General features: G+C 38.5%; 1 protein-coding gene across 4 annotated transcripts in view; it reads right to left on the bottom strand.

The window, feature by feature from the left end:
- The window catches only part of pcsk5b (proprotein convertase subtilisin/kexin type 5b), a 46676-nt gene that overhangs the window by 19633 nt on the left and 10033 nt on the right, over positions 1 to 17010 (bottom strand). The window contains exons 8-22 of one of the 4 annotated variants that reach the window (XM_058389435.1): positions 16718 to 16930; positions 15297 to 15397; positions 14035 to 14138; positions 13298 to 13415; positions 12997 to 13185; positions 12723 to 12859; positions 12433 to 12555; positions 12208 to 12310; positions 11072 to 11265; positions 10750 to 10834; positions 9778 to 9881; positions 9303 to 9441; positions 9078 to 9193; positions 1482 to 1584; positions 1150 to 1286 (exon numbers count right to left, since the gene is read on the bottom strand). In XM_058389435.1, the coding sequence (XP_058245418.1) occupies positions 1150 to 1286; positions 1482 to 1584; positions 9078 to 9193; positions 9303 to 9441; positions 9778 to 9881; positions 10750 to 10834; positions 11072 to 11265; positions 12208 to 12310; positions 12433 to 12555; positions 12723 to 12859; positions 12997 to 13185; positions 13298 to 13415; positions 14035 to 14138; positions 15297 to 15397; positions 16718 to 16930 (1966 nt within the window). The other 3 variants (XM_058389437.1, XM_058389436.1, XM_058389438.1) reach the window with 3 other exon arrangements.

Consider the following 17010-nt stretch of genomic DNA (forward strand, 5'->3'; position numbering starts at 1 on the left):
TCTGTATCCTGTTTCGAGAGCCTCCAGCTAACTCAGCTAGCATACTGGCCATCTTTCATTTCCTGAGGTAATTAGCTATTCAGTAAGTTTTCAATTCCTGAGGTAAGATTATTTATCCTGTCCTGTGAAGATTTTATTTCATATACGTCTCAAATATCATGTCCAGATTACCTACGTAAATATGAAATGGCTAACCAGCTAACTTCGCTCATACCAACTTAATATTAGCTCTAATTTGCTAGGTATGAAGATTTCTCTTTTCTTGTTCTTCACACGTGTTACATTTCTTTTCTTTCTTTCTTTTTTTAGGTATAACAACATTCTCTGAAAACATTTCATTTGCTTGGTGGTTGATTAAAATAAAAAAAAGAGCTAGCTAGCTTACCACAAGAATTTTGTCTAGTCATTGTACATCTCCAATTAAATACTGGCAACATTGGGTAGGAATATTTATATTACATTATAACAAAAATTATATTCATGGTCTTTAAAATGGCTGTTTAAGACAGTATAATGGTATAGATTTTAACCAAGGTATATTTGTACATCTGTATACCTGGATATTTATGCTCTAATCAACTCAAACGACAGACCCAACAGTCACTAGAGTTTAAATGGAATCAGAAACATATACTTTTGTGGTTTATGATAGACGTTAGAGGAGAATGGCCAGACCGATCCACCAATAATCACTCTATATAGCCATGGTGGGCAGTAAAGCCTTGGGCTGATGGGCTACACCAGTAGACCACATCAACTTCCACTCCCACCAGCCAAGAGCAGGAATCTAAGGCATCACTGGGCAGAGGCTCACTCTTGACCGTTTTCTAATCTTTTAATAATAATGTTGGTGCTTAGAACAAAATTAAGACTAGATGATAACACGTGTCTGTTTAGAATTCTTATTTTGGACAAATCTAAAAGAATAGAGCATATATCTCCAATCAGAATGATACCATGTACAAAAAAGGACTACTATTGGCTGCAAAGGAAATGTACATCATCGCTATGGAAATAAATAGCATATTGGCAGTACTATTTTTGGATGAGCCTAGTAATCATGCAGGGCCCATTCTTAGACCCTGCTACAGTACAGTGTATTCAGCTACCTGTCTGTTTTTCTGTATTCTTAGGTGGTATTGAAACTACCTCTGCTGCAGCTCGTGCATTTGTCAGGACCTTCATCATTACACTCATGACATGTATGATGGCAGAGTTGACACTGCCCATCCCTTTCATATTTTCCAGACTCGCAGTCCATAACACAGCGTCCATCATCCAATAACCTGCAGAGGAACCAAATCGGGTAGCGGTTACCACCATGGCATTTTAAAGGAAAATCTATTCACACTGGACATGAGTGTGCATCCAGCCAGTGCACCCTCTTGATTCCTCCTGTCCAGTATGAATATGTCTATTCTGATAAACATTATTATAGGCAGCGAAAATGGTCTTCATCTTAAAGTTTCCAACTGACTTACCTAGTCAACAAACAGCTAAGGCAATCATTGCTGCTTGGTCCTTTACATTTATAGCAAGTGATGTCACACGAATGACATTTGCCATCACCACTCACATACTGACCTGAGGGGGAAATAAAGTTTACATTTTTAGATCAAATTTTATATATGTATATACACAGATCAGGTATGACATTATGACCACCTGCTTATTATAATATCGTGTTGGTCCCCCTTTTGCTGCCCAAACAGTCCTGACCCATTGAGGCATGGACTCCATTAGATCCCTGAAGGTGTGCTGTGGTATCTGACACCAAGATATTAGCAGCAGATCCTTTAAGTCCTGTACTTGCAGGACTTAAAGGATACTTTTGATAGATACTGACCACTGCAGACCGGGAACACCCCACAAGAGCTGCAGTTTTGGAGATGCTCTGACCCAGTGGTCTAGCCATCACAATTTGGCCCTTGTCAAACTCTCTCAAATCCTTATGCTTGTCCATTTTTCCTGACAAAATGTTCACTTGCTGCCTAATATATCCCACCCACTAACAGGGGCCATGATGAGGAGATTATCAGAGTTAATTACTTCACCTGTCTGTGCTCATAATGTTATGCCTGATTGGTGTATGTACCAACATGCACCATTCATAGTAGGTAATGAATAATAACGCATGAATAACACAATTAGACAAGCATTTAAAGGATGAACCATGTAAAAAAAACAATCTTAGATTTCCTCAGTTTTATGTGATATAGTGTCAAAGGTTATACAAACCTTGGTAGTGAATATATACACTACCAGTCAAAAGTCTGGACACACCTTCTAATTCCATGGTCTTTCCTGATGTTTATTTCTTTCTACATGGTAAAACAATGCTGAAGGCGGCCAAAATACACAGTACAGTTGATATTGAGATATGTCTGCTACTGATGCTCTGTAAAGCCTTCATAACGGCTCTAATCTGAGGTGCTGTTAATTGGTGATTTCTGAGGCTGGTAACTCTAAATGAACTTCTCCTCTGCAGCAGAGGTCAGTTTTGGTCTTGCTTTCCTGGGATGGTCTTCATGTGAGCCAGTTTCATCATGTTGCTTGATGGGTTTTGCAAATGCACTTGACAATACTGTTCTTGCAAGAACTATTCCAGAACACCTGACCTTTGTGTCTTAAAATAACAACTGACTGTTTTTTGTTGTCGTTACATATGGATTACTGAAGTCCATGTGTGTTATTTCATAGTTTTGAAATCTCCAGTATTGTTCCAGAATGTAGAAAATAAATCCCGAAACAAAAAACACTGAATTAAAAGGTGTGTCCAAACTTTTGACTGGTAGTGTATATTTACTGAATAGAAAATATCTAACTTTTTTTGTTTTACCAGTTTTTATGTTTACAAATATTTGATCAACATGGTACATTTAAAGAGCCTTTGAGTCAGGCAGTATAACAATTACAACATGAGCAAGGGTGCTGTTGTGTACAGCAACACAACTGCACTGTGATATTGCTTTTATACAGTTCAATAAACATATTGAGTTATCGACATTTCAGACATAACATGGTCGGTTTTGCATATTTTTGATCCACCAACGAAAGCATTCACACTTAATGAACTAGCCACCTACTAACCTTCATCAAATGATGTCCTTTAAAAGTCATGAAATAATAATTGAAAAATATTGTCTCGATTACAGGTAATAGACAAAAAGCAAAAATGGGAAGGGAATTTCTAATCTAAGGGAGTCGTCTCGGCTAAGTTCAGACAGCGAGCAAGTCTTTTTTTTTTTCATTTAATCTGATATTCAGACCAAGTGTCCGCACTCAGGTAACCAAAACTGATTAGTATTACATTACTTACCAATCAAGTCATGTTATTTTATTATTACCTTTCGCAAGTATCTGACTGAGAAGCACAGAGTACCAAATAATGGGGGGGGGGATACACAAAATCACATAGAAATGCTCTAACAAATGTTCTAATCTAATTTGATTATATATATATATATATATATATATATATATATATAATCTATATAATATATATAATCTATATATATATATACATATATACACATATATACATATATACACATATATACATATATACATATATACATATACACACACAGTTACAAATAGCTACAGCACTAATTTCTGGGTTTAGCAACATGAACTGAAAATGCACTGCATTTTAGCTCACAAATGTTTTCAGAGGAAAAACAAAACACGGTTCCATTTACGTTCTAGGGAATTGTTTGAAAAGATCCATCAGAGCATTAGTACAATGCTGTAGATTCCCAAAAGGGGACTAGAGACATTCAGCATAACCTTTGACCACAAACTGATGGATGCATTTGTGGACAGCTGGGAGTGTTCCCATAAAGCAAGTAGGAGGTCTATAGTAGGCTGACCTAAGGCTTACGCTCCAATACACCCTATTGAATCCTCTAAACAGAACTCTGAGCAATGACCCTGTATGACCTCATTTGGCCTTACATAACCCGAATTGTCAATCATTTGGTTAAAAAAAAAGGGGAAAAAACTAGGCCAAAGCCAATGTCATGTCATTTGCCAGAAAGTGGTGGAATGTCTCCATTAAGAATTTGAGTAGATTTCATATAATTCTTGTACAAATCGTCTTATTATTCAATCAGCATACATTCAGAAAAACGTTCTATTATCTTAAATACTAAATTACTAGTTTACTAACACAAAAATGTGTAATTCTAGACAGAGCGGGGAAAAATCCACTGACTGTAAAGAGTTTTCAACAGCTGTGGTCCTGTGTAACTCGGGGAAGTCAGTATAATCATGTTTCTATAACTACTTGTTAAACTCCAGCACTAATAAATCTGAGCAAAGCCGCTGTGACAACTGGCATCTGACCGCATATAAATATACAGTCTCTGAAACTATTGGAACAGCAAAGCCAACTCTCTTGTTTTTGTTGAAGACTTGAGACATTTGGGATCAAAAGATGAACACGCGAAGAAATTTTCATACGTTTATCGTTTCAGCTTTCAGTTCCTGGTATTTGTACGGAGACGCGTTAAATGATGTAAAACATAGCACATTTTGTTTTGTGTCGGACCAAAAAATTTTGAGGTGAACAAAAATATTGGAACACGACAGGCGTTTCGTTTTGCCCAGGTGCGTCTTCTCAGATCGATTGTTTACGCAATAAATAACTCTTGGTTTTCGCCTTCAGTTTCACCTATGAAGACTGTATTTGTTGTGAAAAAGGATAAGCCAACATGAAAATCAATGGGAGAGAAGCAAGCTGTTTTAAAGCGGAGAAAAGAGGGAGAAATCAGAAGAGTTGAACAGAAATTGGGACAATTTGGAATGTCTCAAAAGGAAAGAAACCACTGGTGTACTGAGCAACAGACATTTGAGCAGGAAGGCCAATAGCTGATGACAGAAATATTGGGATAGCTATATGGGAAAACCCCAAAATAGTCAATAACATCACCGACAACCTCCACAGGGATGGTGTGAAGGTATCACAATCCACCATTCGAAGAAAACTGTGCAGAAATATAGAGGCCATACCACAAGTCACAAGGAAGAGTCACAAGGCCAGATTGAAAAGCCCTACAAGTTCTAGACAAGATTACCCTCTACCAAAGTGATGAAAAGACCAAGGTTTGGCGGAAGAAAGGATCTGCTCATGATCCTAAACATATGAGCTCATCTGGTGGAGATGCTGGAGTGTTAAAGGCTTGGGCTCGTATGGCTTCCTTTGGAATGGGATCGCTAATCTTCAGCGATGACGCAACTCGTGCGAGAGGTTTATAGAGAAGTGCAAAGATGAGCCCCAAAGATTAACCTCTCTACCAAAGTGACGGAAAGGCCAAAGTGTGGAGAAAGAAAGGATCTGCTTATGATCCAAAACATATGATGGAGTTATTGTTGAGGCTTGGGCCTAATTCATCAAGCTTATTACCTCCTGAAGAGGAGAATGAAACTTGCACAAACAAGTGAAGTGGTCTTGTAATTCCAATAGTTTCAGAGGGGAATGTACACATGCATTTCCAGGAATAAGAAAAGAAGACCTATGGCATGGTTAGTACAAGTAAAAAGAAACTGGCCAAGCTATGTGGACTATGAAATTCAAACTACAAATAAAGTTACATAAATGTGCAGTTGATTTGATTGTTTTGGTTTCCAGCTCAAATAAAAAAAAAGCTCAAGTATTCAATTATTATAAAAATCAAAAAACACTGGCCTCAACAGAATAACTTCCACTCATGCCATCCTCATTATACGATATTTATGCTTTAATCTACTTTAAATGAGTTAACTACGCAAGACCTACCCAAGGTCACGGGTTAAGAGTACGACAAATTAAAACATTTTTAATTTATACGGAAATGACACAGCTCACGCCATGTGGTAGTGCAGATATTCGGTCTTATTTGAATCTATTGTTATTATGTAGAAGGCTTTGTGTTGCCCCCAACACAAATAACTAGGGATTCTCTCGCTCAAGCTGTGAATTGTTCCCTTCAAAACAAAGAAAACCTTTTGTGAGGAAACAAGAGGACCAATGCATTCACGCTCAACCAGAGTTTCCCCTCAAGTCAACATTCACACTAGTGATATTTCTGAAAGCAGTCAACGTGGTGAAAACCCAATTCCACCACATTTTAAGGAGTAAAGCAAAAAGCATTGCATTTGCACTACCAGGGGTGTCTTGTTTTTATTTTAAAGTTCATTAATTAAATGATCAGTCAACTCTCCCATCCAATCCCTCTATGAGGCTTTTACTACAACAAATCCTCATCTATATAGTGTTGAGGTTGTCTAAAAAAAAAAAAAAAAGAAAAAACCAATTATAAAAATTTATTTAAAAAAAAAAAAGAAATAAACCCACCCCGTCCCACCCACGTCTTTTCCAATTACAACAAAAAGAAATTGGGCTCAAAGGCATTTTTTGTTTAAAAGTGATCAAAATACATATATACATTAAAAAAAAAAGTCATTGTCAGAACAAAATAAGTAAAACATTTATACATAAACTAATTTATATATTCCTATATATAAGTTATGTAATGTTGCATGTACTGTATTTGTAGAAACCTTTATGGTTCAAACCGTTTTCTTGCAACATGAATGCAAACATGAATACATGGATTTCCCCAGAATAAAATCCCATCCCCGCATCTCACAAAAAAAAAAAAATCTCGGACCGTTTTAAAATCATTTTTCTTTATAAATAAAAGGTTACATCATCTCAAACCACATGGCATAAAATGAATTAAATCAATTATTCATAAATAAGACAAAAATCTTCTAAGCACAAGTAAATTGCCTCATATGCCTTACAGGAATGAAATACTCTACTCCATTTTGCCTAGTACAATTAGTAAACTTTTTTTTTTCTTTACCCCTCTGTATATTCAGACCATTGAGAATTAAAAGAGCTCCTCACTCCCAAGGCTTCTTTCTGTAGCAGGGAATATATAGTTGGATCCACAGTGGATCCAGCATGATCTTGCCATGGGTTCTAAAACCTGTGGTGTCTATAATACCACAAATTTGTAACAATTCCGTATTATAATTAGCATCGGTTATTTTGCCATAAACATCTTTCTTAAAAAATAATATAGAAGAACTGATTATGCATTATACCCTTAAGCTACTTCTTAAAACCTAGTCTGCATAATGAGCTATGCTGGAATTTAATGTAATTCTGTCCACAGACCAAAAAAAAAAAAAAAAGTCATTTTTTAAAAGAAATCACTGATTCACAAAAACAAAAGTGTATTGCAGACAGATCAGTGTTGTACACAGGGCCCACATTCAACCGATAAGTTACGCCTGGCCATTCCCAAATTTAATAAATTTCTTTCAAGCCATCCATCACAGACTACTTGGACAGGTCATGAAATGAATTTTAAACGGTTTTCAAAAAAATGTATTGTCCTCTGCTGAAGTGGTTTGGGAAATGATTGGAAGTATGAGTACATGTGCGTTAACTGGTCATTCTGAAGACATTAAAAGTGACCTAGTAGTGGTAAAACGGGCGGGGGACTAGTTGATTGCTAACTTATTTACCACCAGCTATAATGGACACGGGTCTCATAAAGGATTTGTAAACAGTCTTGGGTATTAAAATAAAAATATTACTACATGCATAAGTCAAGTCCAAGTATGAACACCATGCGCGCACACACACACACACACACACACACACACACACACGAGAGCCTGAGCCAACAATCCTCTAAACAGTGAAACGTTGAATGCAATTCCAATACTGGTTACTAACTATGCCATTTAAACCTAGGGACAAGAACCAAATCTTTAAAAATTGGTTAAAAATGGTAGACTATTTTCTACTGTTTAAGCCTTTTCTTTGCCGATGGATGTGTAGCTGAAGCTGAAAAACGATAAACGGCTTCAGTGATGGTTTCAAATTTATTTATAAAATGCACAATCCGGGCTTTAGTCATCTGTCATCATACTGTTAGAGGACAAAATAAAGAAACATCACTTATTCAGTCAGTGTGCCTCTCTGATTTTATCTCTGGACCCAAATAAAATAAATAAAAAAAAAAAAAATTAAAAAAAAAGGGGGCGGGGGGTTACAAAAATTTTGGCATCCATGCTTTGGTCACAAAATACTGAACCATATGATTTGTTGTTTATTATTGATCCCAGTCGTAACACCCTGACAGGTTCTTCCAAAACCACACACACAGGTAAAAAGGTAGGTTTGTTGTAGTTCTGGCACCGAGAAACCTCTCAGCATAGTCCCATAATAGAGGTTTCTTGGTTGGAAATATAAATTAGCTGAAAATCAACGGCAAGCGGAGCCGTTATGGTTCCTTCAGCCTTTTAGAGAACACGTTCTACAGCAAAGCTGTTGCAGAACCTTCCTCTGGCACAGATTGTTCTTTTTCACCAATACACAGAAACTTCCCTCAGCCCATGATTCTTCATTTGCTTTCCACAGAGCAGGAAGAGGGAGAGGAGTAAGAAATAAAGTGCAGCAGACGATTGGGCAGTGGACAGGAAGTGATGCAGATCAGGTGATCATGACAGGTAGCAGGAAACAGGTTTTAAATCCAGTAGATGGGGTCGAAGTAAGGGTGCATCCATGTTTGATTGGGAATCCATCAAAAGGTATATGGAGGGGGGGAGAAAAAAAAGATCATAGGGAGGAGAAGGAGAACAAACATTAAGAAACTGATCAGCAATCATAGCAAAATATATCAGGGATTTTTTTTTTTTTTTTTTTTTTTTAACAGTGCTTTCATGTGGTTTTGTAATTGCTGTTGCTTATTTTAGAGTATCGTATTTATAGACATATAATCACTGTGTTGTTCACTGTAAAAAAAAAAAAAAAAAAATCCCTTTACAATCATTACTTTTGATTAAACCTCAAATCAGTTTAGGAATATTTGGGGAGGAAAAATACATTTAATTAGAAGCATTTTTTAAAATAAAAGAAATCATAATAAAAAAAAAAATCATAATAATAATTAAAAGATGCAATGAAAAATAATAATTTTAGGACTCCCAATGAAAGTGGGAACAAATTTAAAAGCAGAAAGTGAGCTAAAGTCTGGAGATACAATGTGAGAGAATAGTGCAAAGCTAGTACTCACCATCTTTGCAGATAGTGCTGACGATACACACACCGTTTTCTAGGTTATATCCGTTCACACAGGCACTACAGTTCCCATCTCCTGGACCTATGCATGTGTAACATGTATGATCACACCTGACAGAGGAACCAAAACAAAGCAATCAAACCTTAGAGGAATGGGAACGCATTTAATTACTTCATAAAACCTCACTGTGTGCCTAGTTAAACTTGGTGAGCGACTGACTTGCGGCAAGATTTCTGGACCTCTCCGTTTTCCGCCGTTTTCTCCGCCATGTAGTATCCTGCATTGCAACTGGCAACGCAGCGCCACTCCTCAAGATAGTATCCCTCTGCACATTTTGTGCAGGCCTCCATGCCAGTACCTGAGTAAAATAGATCCTTACACCATCAATCAGAAACTCTATTCCAATCTGCATGAACCACTGACCCAAAAAAAAAAAAAACCCACAATAGCCATTCCATAATGTTGCCACACAATGAAACGGTTTCATATCTGGCAAAAAAAACAAGTTTCACCTCATGCAGAAACAATGAACTAATTATAGCAGGCTTGCTAAACAAGTCACTGAATGAATTACAAACCTAAAAACACCCCCAACAGTTTCCAGAAACCCATCATATTATGAAACAAGCCATTATATTAAAATGGCAGAACACGGAAAATATTCATTAATTGTTAGGGAAAAAGTTTCAAGTACCTGCGCATGTAGCACAAGCAGGATGGCACGGCTCACACACCCGTTTGTGCCCATTGTAGTATGTGCCAGCCTCACATGTCAGCTGACACCTATTCCCTTGTAGACTATGAAGAGAAATTACTTTTATTATTTAGTCAGATATTAAGAAAGTAAAAACAGACGTAAGCATTCAAGCAGAATTCGGTCTTGCACTAAATGAGAGATCAATTCTTAAATATTTTAAAAAGATATAGCAGATTAAATAAACCCGCATCAACAAAACTGCAGTCTCTAATTTATGGTGGACATTAAGACAACTAGTTAATGTGGGTTTCTCTATTACCATGTGCTTAAACATGGTATTGAATTTCATGAGGGCATACTGGCAAAGAAAAAAAAAAAAATTCAGTATATACACTACATTTCAGGCTTGTCACCCATCCTTTAGACTTGCAGTAGTCTAAACAAGTCTGAAAAGTTAAACAAAGCAAGGCTTAAAGTCTAAATGTGTGGGTGAAAAACCTTTTCGGCAGATTCAGAGAAATCACTCCTCAAACATATTTCAAAATTGTTCACAGAGCACAGCTGCTGTACATTAGGGGAGGCTCTGTGTGCCATAACCTGTTTCTCTTTTCCCCTCACTTTTTCCACCTTTCTCCGGCTCTTTTCCTACTGCTGTTGCCGGCCACATATGGGAAATCTGAAGAAAAAAAAAAAAAACTCTCTAGATAATGCGTTTCAACATCTGAATGTCAAATGCTGGATTGCGTGTGTTAGTGGAGTTTCCACCAGCTTCCCAAAATCGGGCCAGCATGTTCCTGTCTGGCGAGTCATCTGTGGGCTTCCCTGACTTTAACCATGCTAAGACCTACAGATGCACAAGATGCTAATGATATTGAGCCATCGTGCAAACCGGTGGGGTTGAGATTTGAGTAGTGAATTGGGAGGAAAGAAACTTCGTTATATGCTTTGAGCAGAATGAAGAGGAATTACCTGAGCCCTGGCTTACATTCCGTGCAAATATTTGCTGAAGTACATTTCTTGCAGTTCTCGCTGCATTTACGGCACATAGCGGCATCTGTGAAGAGAAACCAGGGAGTCAAACCTCAAACGTGATGTAATCATCTCATGATTAAACCTCATCAGATGTTGGCATGTTCTAGCACTGTGTTTAAAGAGTCTGAGGTTTGAAGAGGAAGGAAATAGTATACGCTAATTGGAAGACTGAGACAGAGCATGATATTCTATTGACTAATCTTGGGTGGTTCTGTACTTATTAAGCAAAGAAAATTGAAAGGAGATTTTTAAAACTTACCAGGGTCCAAATAGTAGCCCTCAGGACACGTATAGATGCAGTTATTGACTCCTTCTCTGAGGTAAAACCCTTGCCGGCAAGCGGTACACTGATCGCTTCGACTTCCGATGCAGGATTCGCACAGAGGGGAACATTTCTTACAGCGCCTCTTATCATCCCGGAAAAAGCCAGGCGGACATTCAGGCACACACATCCTGAGGGGGCGAGAGGTAGGAATGGAAAGAGAAGCAAAGTAAGGGATAGCCAACTGAGACAGACAACTCAACAGCTGACAGCCATGAGGAAAAGCTTTCCATAAGACACAAAGGCAAAGCTTGAAGGCTGAGAAAGTCATTGGCTGCAGATGTGTGCCTCAAGTATAGCTGTGTCTGTGTGTGTGTGTGTGTGCCCACTTAAAATTTTTTCCAAAGAAAACAGAATCTGCCACCAACTTATACAATCCTGTGAGTGGAAGATGTTAGTAGAGACATGCTGATACATAGCTATTTGTCAACATGTTCTATTTTTTTCCCCCTGATCCGTTAATTATTCTTTCCACAGTTTCTCTCTGAAACAGTAAGCTGTGCTTGTATGCAAATACCTATGCTGAATTCAGTTATTTTTCTTGCCTGGGTACCATGTGGCCTGCAGTAGGCCAATGTAGGTTTTTTGTGAAAAAGTTTCTTCGCTTTTTTTCTCCCCTAATAGATTTACAACCGAACGTCAGTTTTAAATATTTTGCCTTTAGATTTATCTCTCTGTGATCCATGTAAAATCTGCTATCTTTTGAGGCAAATCCCAAACGGCTTCCTATTCACTTTGGGATGTACTGAAACACAGTGGAGCTAAATACCTTCCCCAGTGCTCCCACAAGTACTAGAGAAAGATTCTGGGCTTCAGCTTCAGATGTTCTTGCTTGGGTTTCATTTTGAACTCATGCGTTTGGTCATGTGAGCATATATTAGGTGAACATTTGCTTATTTCCCGGCTATATTAACCAAAGCATTGGCATGGCAGTGTTTGGGTTGCGCGCTGCTGTTAAAAAGAAATTTGCTATAAACCTCCTGTTTTGAAAAAAAAAAGCATTCGTTTATGTATTTTGGGGAATATTGATAATTGTTTTTTTCAATGTCCATGCACACATACACGTGGTGTACCTGGTGTTGTTTTTAAACTTGAGGAAGTAATGTAGACAGTTGTTGCACTGATGGGGCCCTGGGCCTTCGCAGCCATTTTCGTTGCACTCTGGGTCACAGGGGCCTTACAAGAGATGACAGATTTCTATAAATCAAAGAATGGGACTCTGCTCTGAGTGGGCAGAATGCATTACTTAACAAATCCGGCAACCTTTCTGATATTAGTTATGACCGAGGATGACTTACCCACATACTCCTCATTAAACTCCTCCTCTGGAGACTCTGGCGCAGAGCGAGTCTTGTCACTGCGGGAGGAATATGGGTGCACTGAGGTACCATACAGCACCAGTGACCACTCCTTTAGTTTGCCTGTGAGGGGTAGGGGGTAAGGGGGTGGTGGAGGGATTTGGCCGGATTAAAAACCGAAAACAAATGGGTAATTTAGTGCCCTCTTCCTGTCTATGCAACGAATAAAATCAGAGTTGAATGGGAAAAAAAGTGTTCCAGTTAAAAAGAAATTGTCTGAATGTGACAACCTGGAGCTTTCTGACTTCGGACTTGTGAAGGCGAGTCATAGATCTCGAGGATCCAGTCGCCAGCAGCTTTCTCTCCCCAACAGTGAGTGGTCATGAACTCCCAGTTCTTAAAGCCCTCCATTGAATGGTCAAACAGTCTGCAGGACACACAACAAAGAACAACCAACTAATTTGGAGGAAAATTACACTGATATAAAATTGGCCAGAATAGCCTTCATCTACCCATTATCGACATTAAAATATTTACAAAATTTTTTAGTTGTATGCGTTTTACCTGTTGGCAAGGAGCTGCGACTTTGTCCCTGACGGTGAAGTCAAATTAATTGATAGATCTCCCCGTCGTGGGTGGGTTATGGTGATGCGTACAACCACATGTTCCAAGTAAATGACATGATGATTGGCATTATCCGTGCAGCCCGTTGCCTTGTAAACAGAGCGAACAACATGCTCTGGGCGAATTGTCCTTTACAAGGAAGAAATCGAATGGAAACATAAACCTAAACATTGTAGACATAAAATGGCACAAGAGGCAAAGAAAAACATGTCATGTGGATGAGCCGTGTTGGTTAAACTACCTTATTTGCCTGTCTGCGTTTTCCACACATATATGCTGCGAGGGGACTTGTTTCCATCTCTCAGCTTCTTTGACCATGGCCTCAGCATCCATGAGCCCAAAACCATATAGGTGACTTACTGTAGGTATATGTAACACATGCAGAAACAAAGGTTAAGTGCATAAACTGCAACGTGAGGGCCTTGGTTAAAATGCAAAGGGTAATAACTGGTTTATAAATGAATAAAAAGACATAATACACAGTGTGTAAAAATATTAAAATGAGTTATATATGAAAAGAAATCTTCATCTACATGTCAGGAGTGTTAATATCCAACAGTCTTGATTTTATATATATACACATATATATATATATATATATATAGCAACTGACCCATGTCTACAAACTTGGCGTTATTCCAGCAGTGAGTTTTTGCCCCAATTGTCCTAACTAGAGTAAGCTTTTACATCATGTTTAGAGTTATGGTCAGAATCAGATGGACACTAAGTTGTCGCAACAGCAAGCAAGTATCTTTAACTGAACAAAGGATCAGTGACGAAGCCATTATACAGCACACTGGTCACCTTTGAGGAGAAGGGTTTTGATGGAGCTCTTTCCAAACTTTAAGAGGCACTGCATTATGTTAGGAGTGAGGATACAGCTCCAACTGAATTTTGGCCTTGGAGTTTTATTATGCAAAGCAGGTCAGTAAGGCACTATAAATGGACAGGGTTCATAAAGAATTTAAAAGCCAGTACCATTGTATCCTGCTGCATTGGTTTTCCAGTCAGGAGCACTGAGATGGCCGGCACGAGACGTTTTCACAATGATGTGCTGTACATCCCTCCATGTCAGGAGAGGGCTATAAGACAAAAAAAAAAACAGACACATTTATATATTTATAAACTTAAAAACATCGATTTAGATTGAATTCTTTTTGTCATCAAAATACAATATATACTTCTGTCTATATCATGCAGCTTTATGTTAGCTAATGATCCTATTCTATTGATTTGCTGAGACCCTAATGTGCCCATGTATGGATCTGAAGGTTAAAATACTTACCATGAGTCCTTTAACACCAAGCTGTACAAGTATAAATGAATGTATTAATATACAGTAATACCTCGCAGATCCGCGTCTCCAGATTCGTGGCTTCACTGAGCCGCGAAATTTTCTTTGGAACCTAACTAATTTGCATCCGCGAATTTTTCGCAGACCCGCGAAATCCTGCAAACGTTTTTACGGATAATTTCTTGGCCATTTATACATTTTCATGCTTTTTAATGCAAAATTATTAAGTAAAGTTTAGTTTATTAATATAAATATAAAAGTAAAATCAACAAAATATCAATATGAATAAAATATAAATGTTATTTTAATGATATCGAACGTCGCCGATATCACGTACGTACAGTACAGACATTACGACACGCTATTGGCTGGAAGGGTTTGGAAGTAGCCAATCACAGAGCATTAACAGTTTTACCTAGCTGCTGATTGACTGGTAGCTATGATGCTTTCTATTCGTAATGTCGCGGTTAAACCCCCCGCCCCTTGTGCTCGGTTCAACACACGTCTCAGTGATTTTTCCCTTGTTTTTTATACAGGCGATACTGTACTCTATTTTTACGTCAAACATTTATTTCTTTTTTTAAATGTATTAAGCTAACTTTTAAATGAAATTAAAGTGTTTTGGGAGCATGATTGGGGTCATATTTAGTGTTTAAACTCATTTACACTACAGTATTAGCATTTTTAGTGACTCCACCGAACATCCGCGAAACCTCGTCATTCGCGATGGGTCCTGGAACGTAACCTCGCGGATATGTGAGGTGTTACTGTATTCATCTGTGACAAAGTTTTGCTCAGCTTAAAAACAGGCAGGCTTGCAGTAAATGAACGCGTCAGATTTCTTTATCTACGAAAATGAAAACTAACCTAGCAAATAGCCCCACTACAGTAGATATTAGGTGTGATTTAGTGGAAGGGTTTGTAATTGATTTAAGAGAAATCTTACTTTGCCTCCAAGGCAAGTGCAATGATCCCAGCAGCCATTGGAGCTGATGCTGATGTTCCAGTGTGACTGTCTGTGCAGCGCTGCCTTAGATCTGTAGTGATCTAAAGACGGGGAGAGAACAGCATTCGCATTTTTGGCAAGTACTTCATGGCACTGTAAAAATATATTAGTACGAAGTGTTTCTGTGCAAGAGATGACAGGGTTTTTATAACTTAGTGTGGAATTTAGTAAGTCTCTCCAAGACTATCTCAGAACCATTGCACGTGTGTGTGTGTGTGTGTGTGTGTGTGTGTGTAATAACTGTAGTGGTTCACAGTTTGATAGTTTGACAATGACCCAGTGACCAACAAATTAACCACCTCACAGAGCAACAACATAGCATCATGTTCTGAACCCACAAAATAGTTGTCTGCAAATAAAGGAATCTCCCTCTCTCTCTCTCTCAGAAATGTATGGAAAAATGCTTACTGTAGCTCACTGTGCCTGTGCCAAAATTGGGAGTTTGGTATTATTTCCATTGGGAGAAGCACTGCTGGATTCAGAGAAAGTGTTACTTTGATTTTTTATATGTTAGATTAATTTGTTTTAACTATATTAAATTTCAGGGGGTTTGGGGATGGGGCTATCATGCTGTAAGGCTGTATGCCACATCTGGATTTGGGGATCTTTTCTCAATCATGTCTGCAGAAACTTTCAAGCTGTATGGAAAGCACTGATGTACAGCTTTTTTTTCCCTTCAGGTCTGGGTTCTGAGTAAGCCATTCAAGGACACTTACAGTCTTGTCCTGAAGCCACTTCCAAATTGTTTGGAACATTTCCCTCAATCTTGTTGCTAAAACATCCCTTCCGAATCATAGTGCCATTACTGTAATAATCAGACAATAGAATCTTGTTTCTCGTGACTTTAGAGTCATGTGTTTTTCTGAGGAGTGACCGCTCTACCATAAAGGCCTGACTGGTGTAGGTCTGCAGAAATGGCCATCTTTCTAGCCGACCTCTGGAGTGATTCTGATCGCCTCAGTGACTAAATCCCTTATCAATCATAGGTTGGTTGCGTTCAAGATCTAGACAGAGTCTCAATGGTTCCCTTTCCCAATGATGGAAGCCACTTTGTTCTTCAGGACCTTCCTAGCTACAGATCATTTTTGATACCCCACCCCAAACATGAGCCTTAAAACTATCCTGTGAACAATTACCATTTTCTTCCCCCCCTTTTTCCCCACCCTCTGACAGCTCTATGAGCTGCTTTAGAAATAAAATGCATGTGAATTCAATTCTGTAGCAAACATATGGAGTGAATAGGGAACCAGTGTGAATGTGGTGCATATTTCCTGTACGACTTAGATCCCTTTCTTCCAATAAATCACTTATGTAGCATTTTGCAAGCATGCAATTAAAATTAGTGAGTATTTAGAACTTACAATTTTGCGGTCGTAGTTTTCGCCACTGCTGTACGTAGTGGTGAGAGTAGAGGCACATTCTTCCAAGTACCAGGGCTTGCGGCCACTTTCCGCTGTGCTGCTTATGGAGATGGTGTAGATGCTGTTGGTGTAGCCGTCACACGAGCAGTGATCTCGACTCCGCCCACCGTTACCTGACGCCCACACGAAAATGGAACCGCGGCCCTTCCTGCCCTATGAAGAGACCGGAAAATAATCATTGTCTTTATCATCGTTACATAATACAAAATTGCAACATGCTTCACTCAAGTCTT

This window comes from Hemibagrus wyckioides, linkage group LG05, assembly GCF_019097595.1.
Source record: "Hemibagrus wyckioides isolate EC202008001 linkage group LG05, SWU_Hwy_1.0, whole genome shotgun sequence".
NCBI classification, from domain to species: Eukaryota; Metazoa; Chordata; class Actinopteri; order Siluriformes; family Bagridae; genus Hemibagrus; species Hemibagrus wyckioides.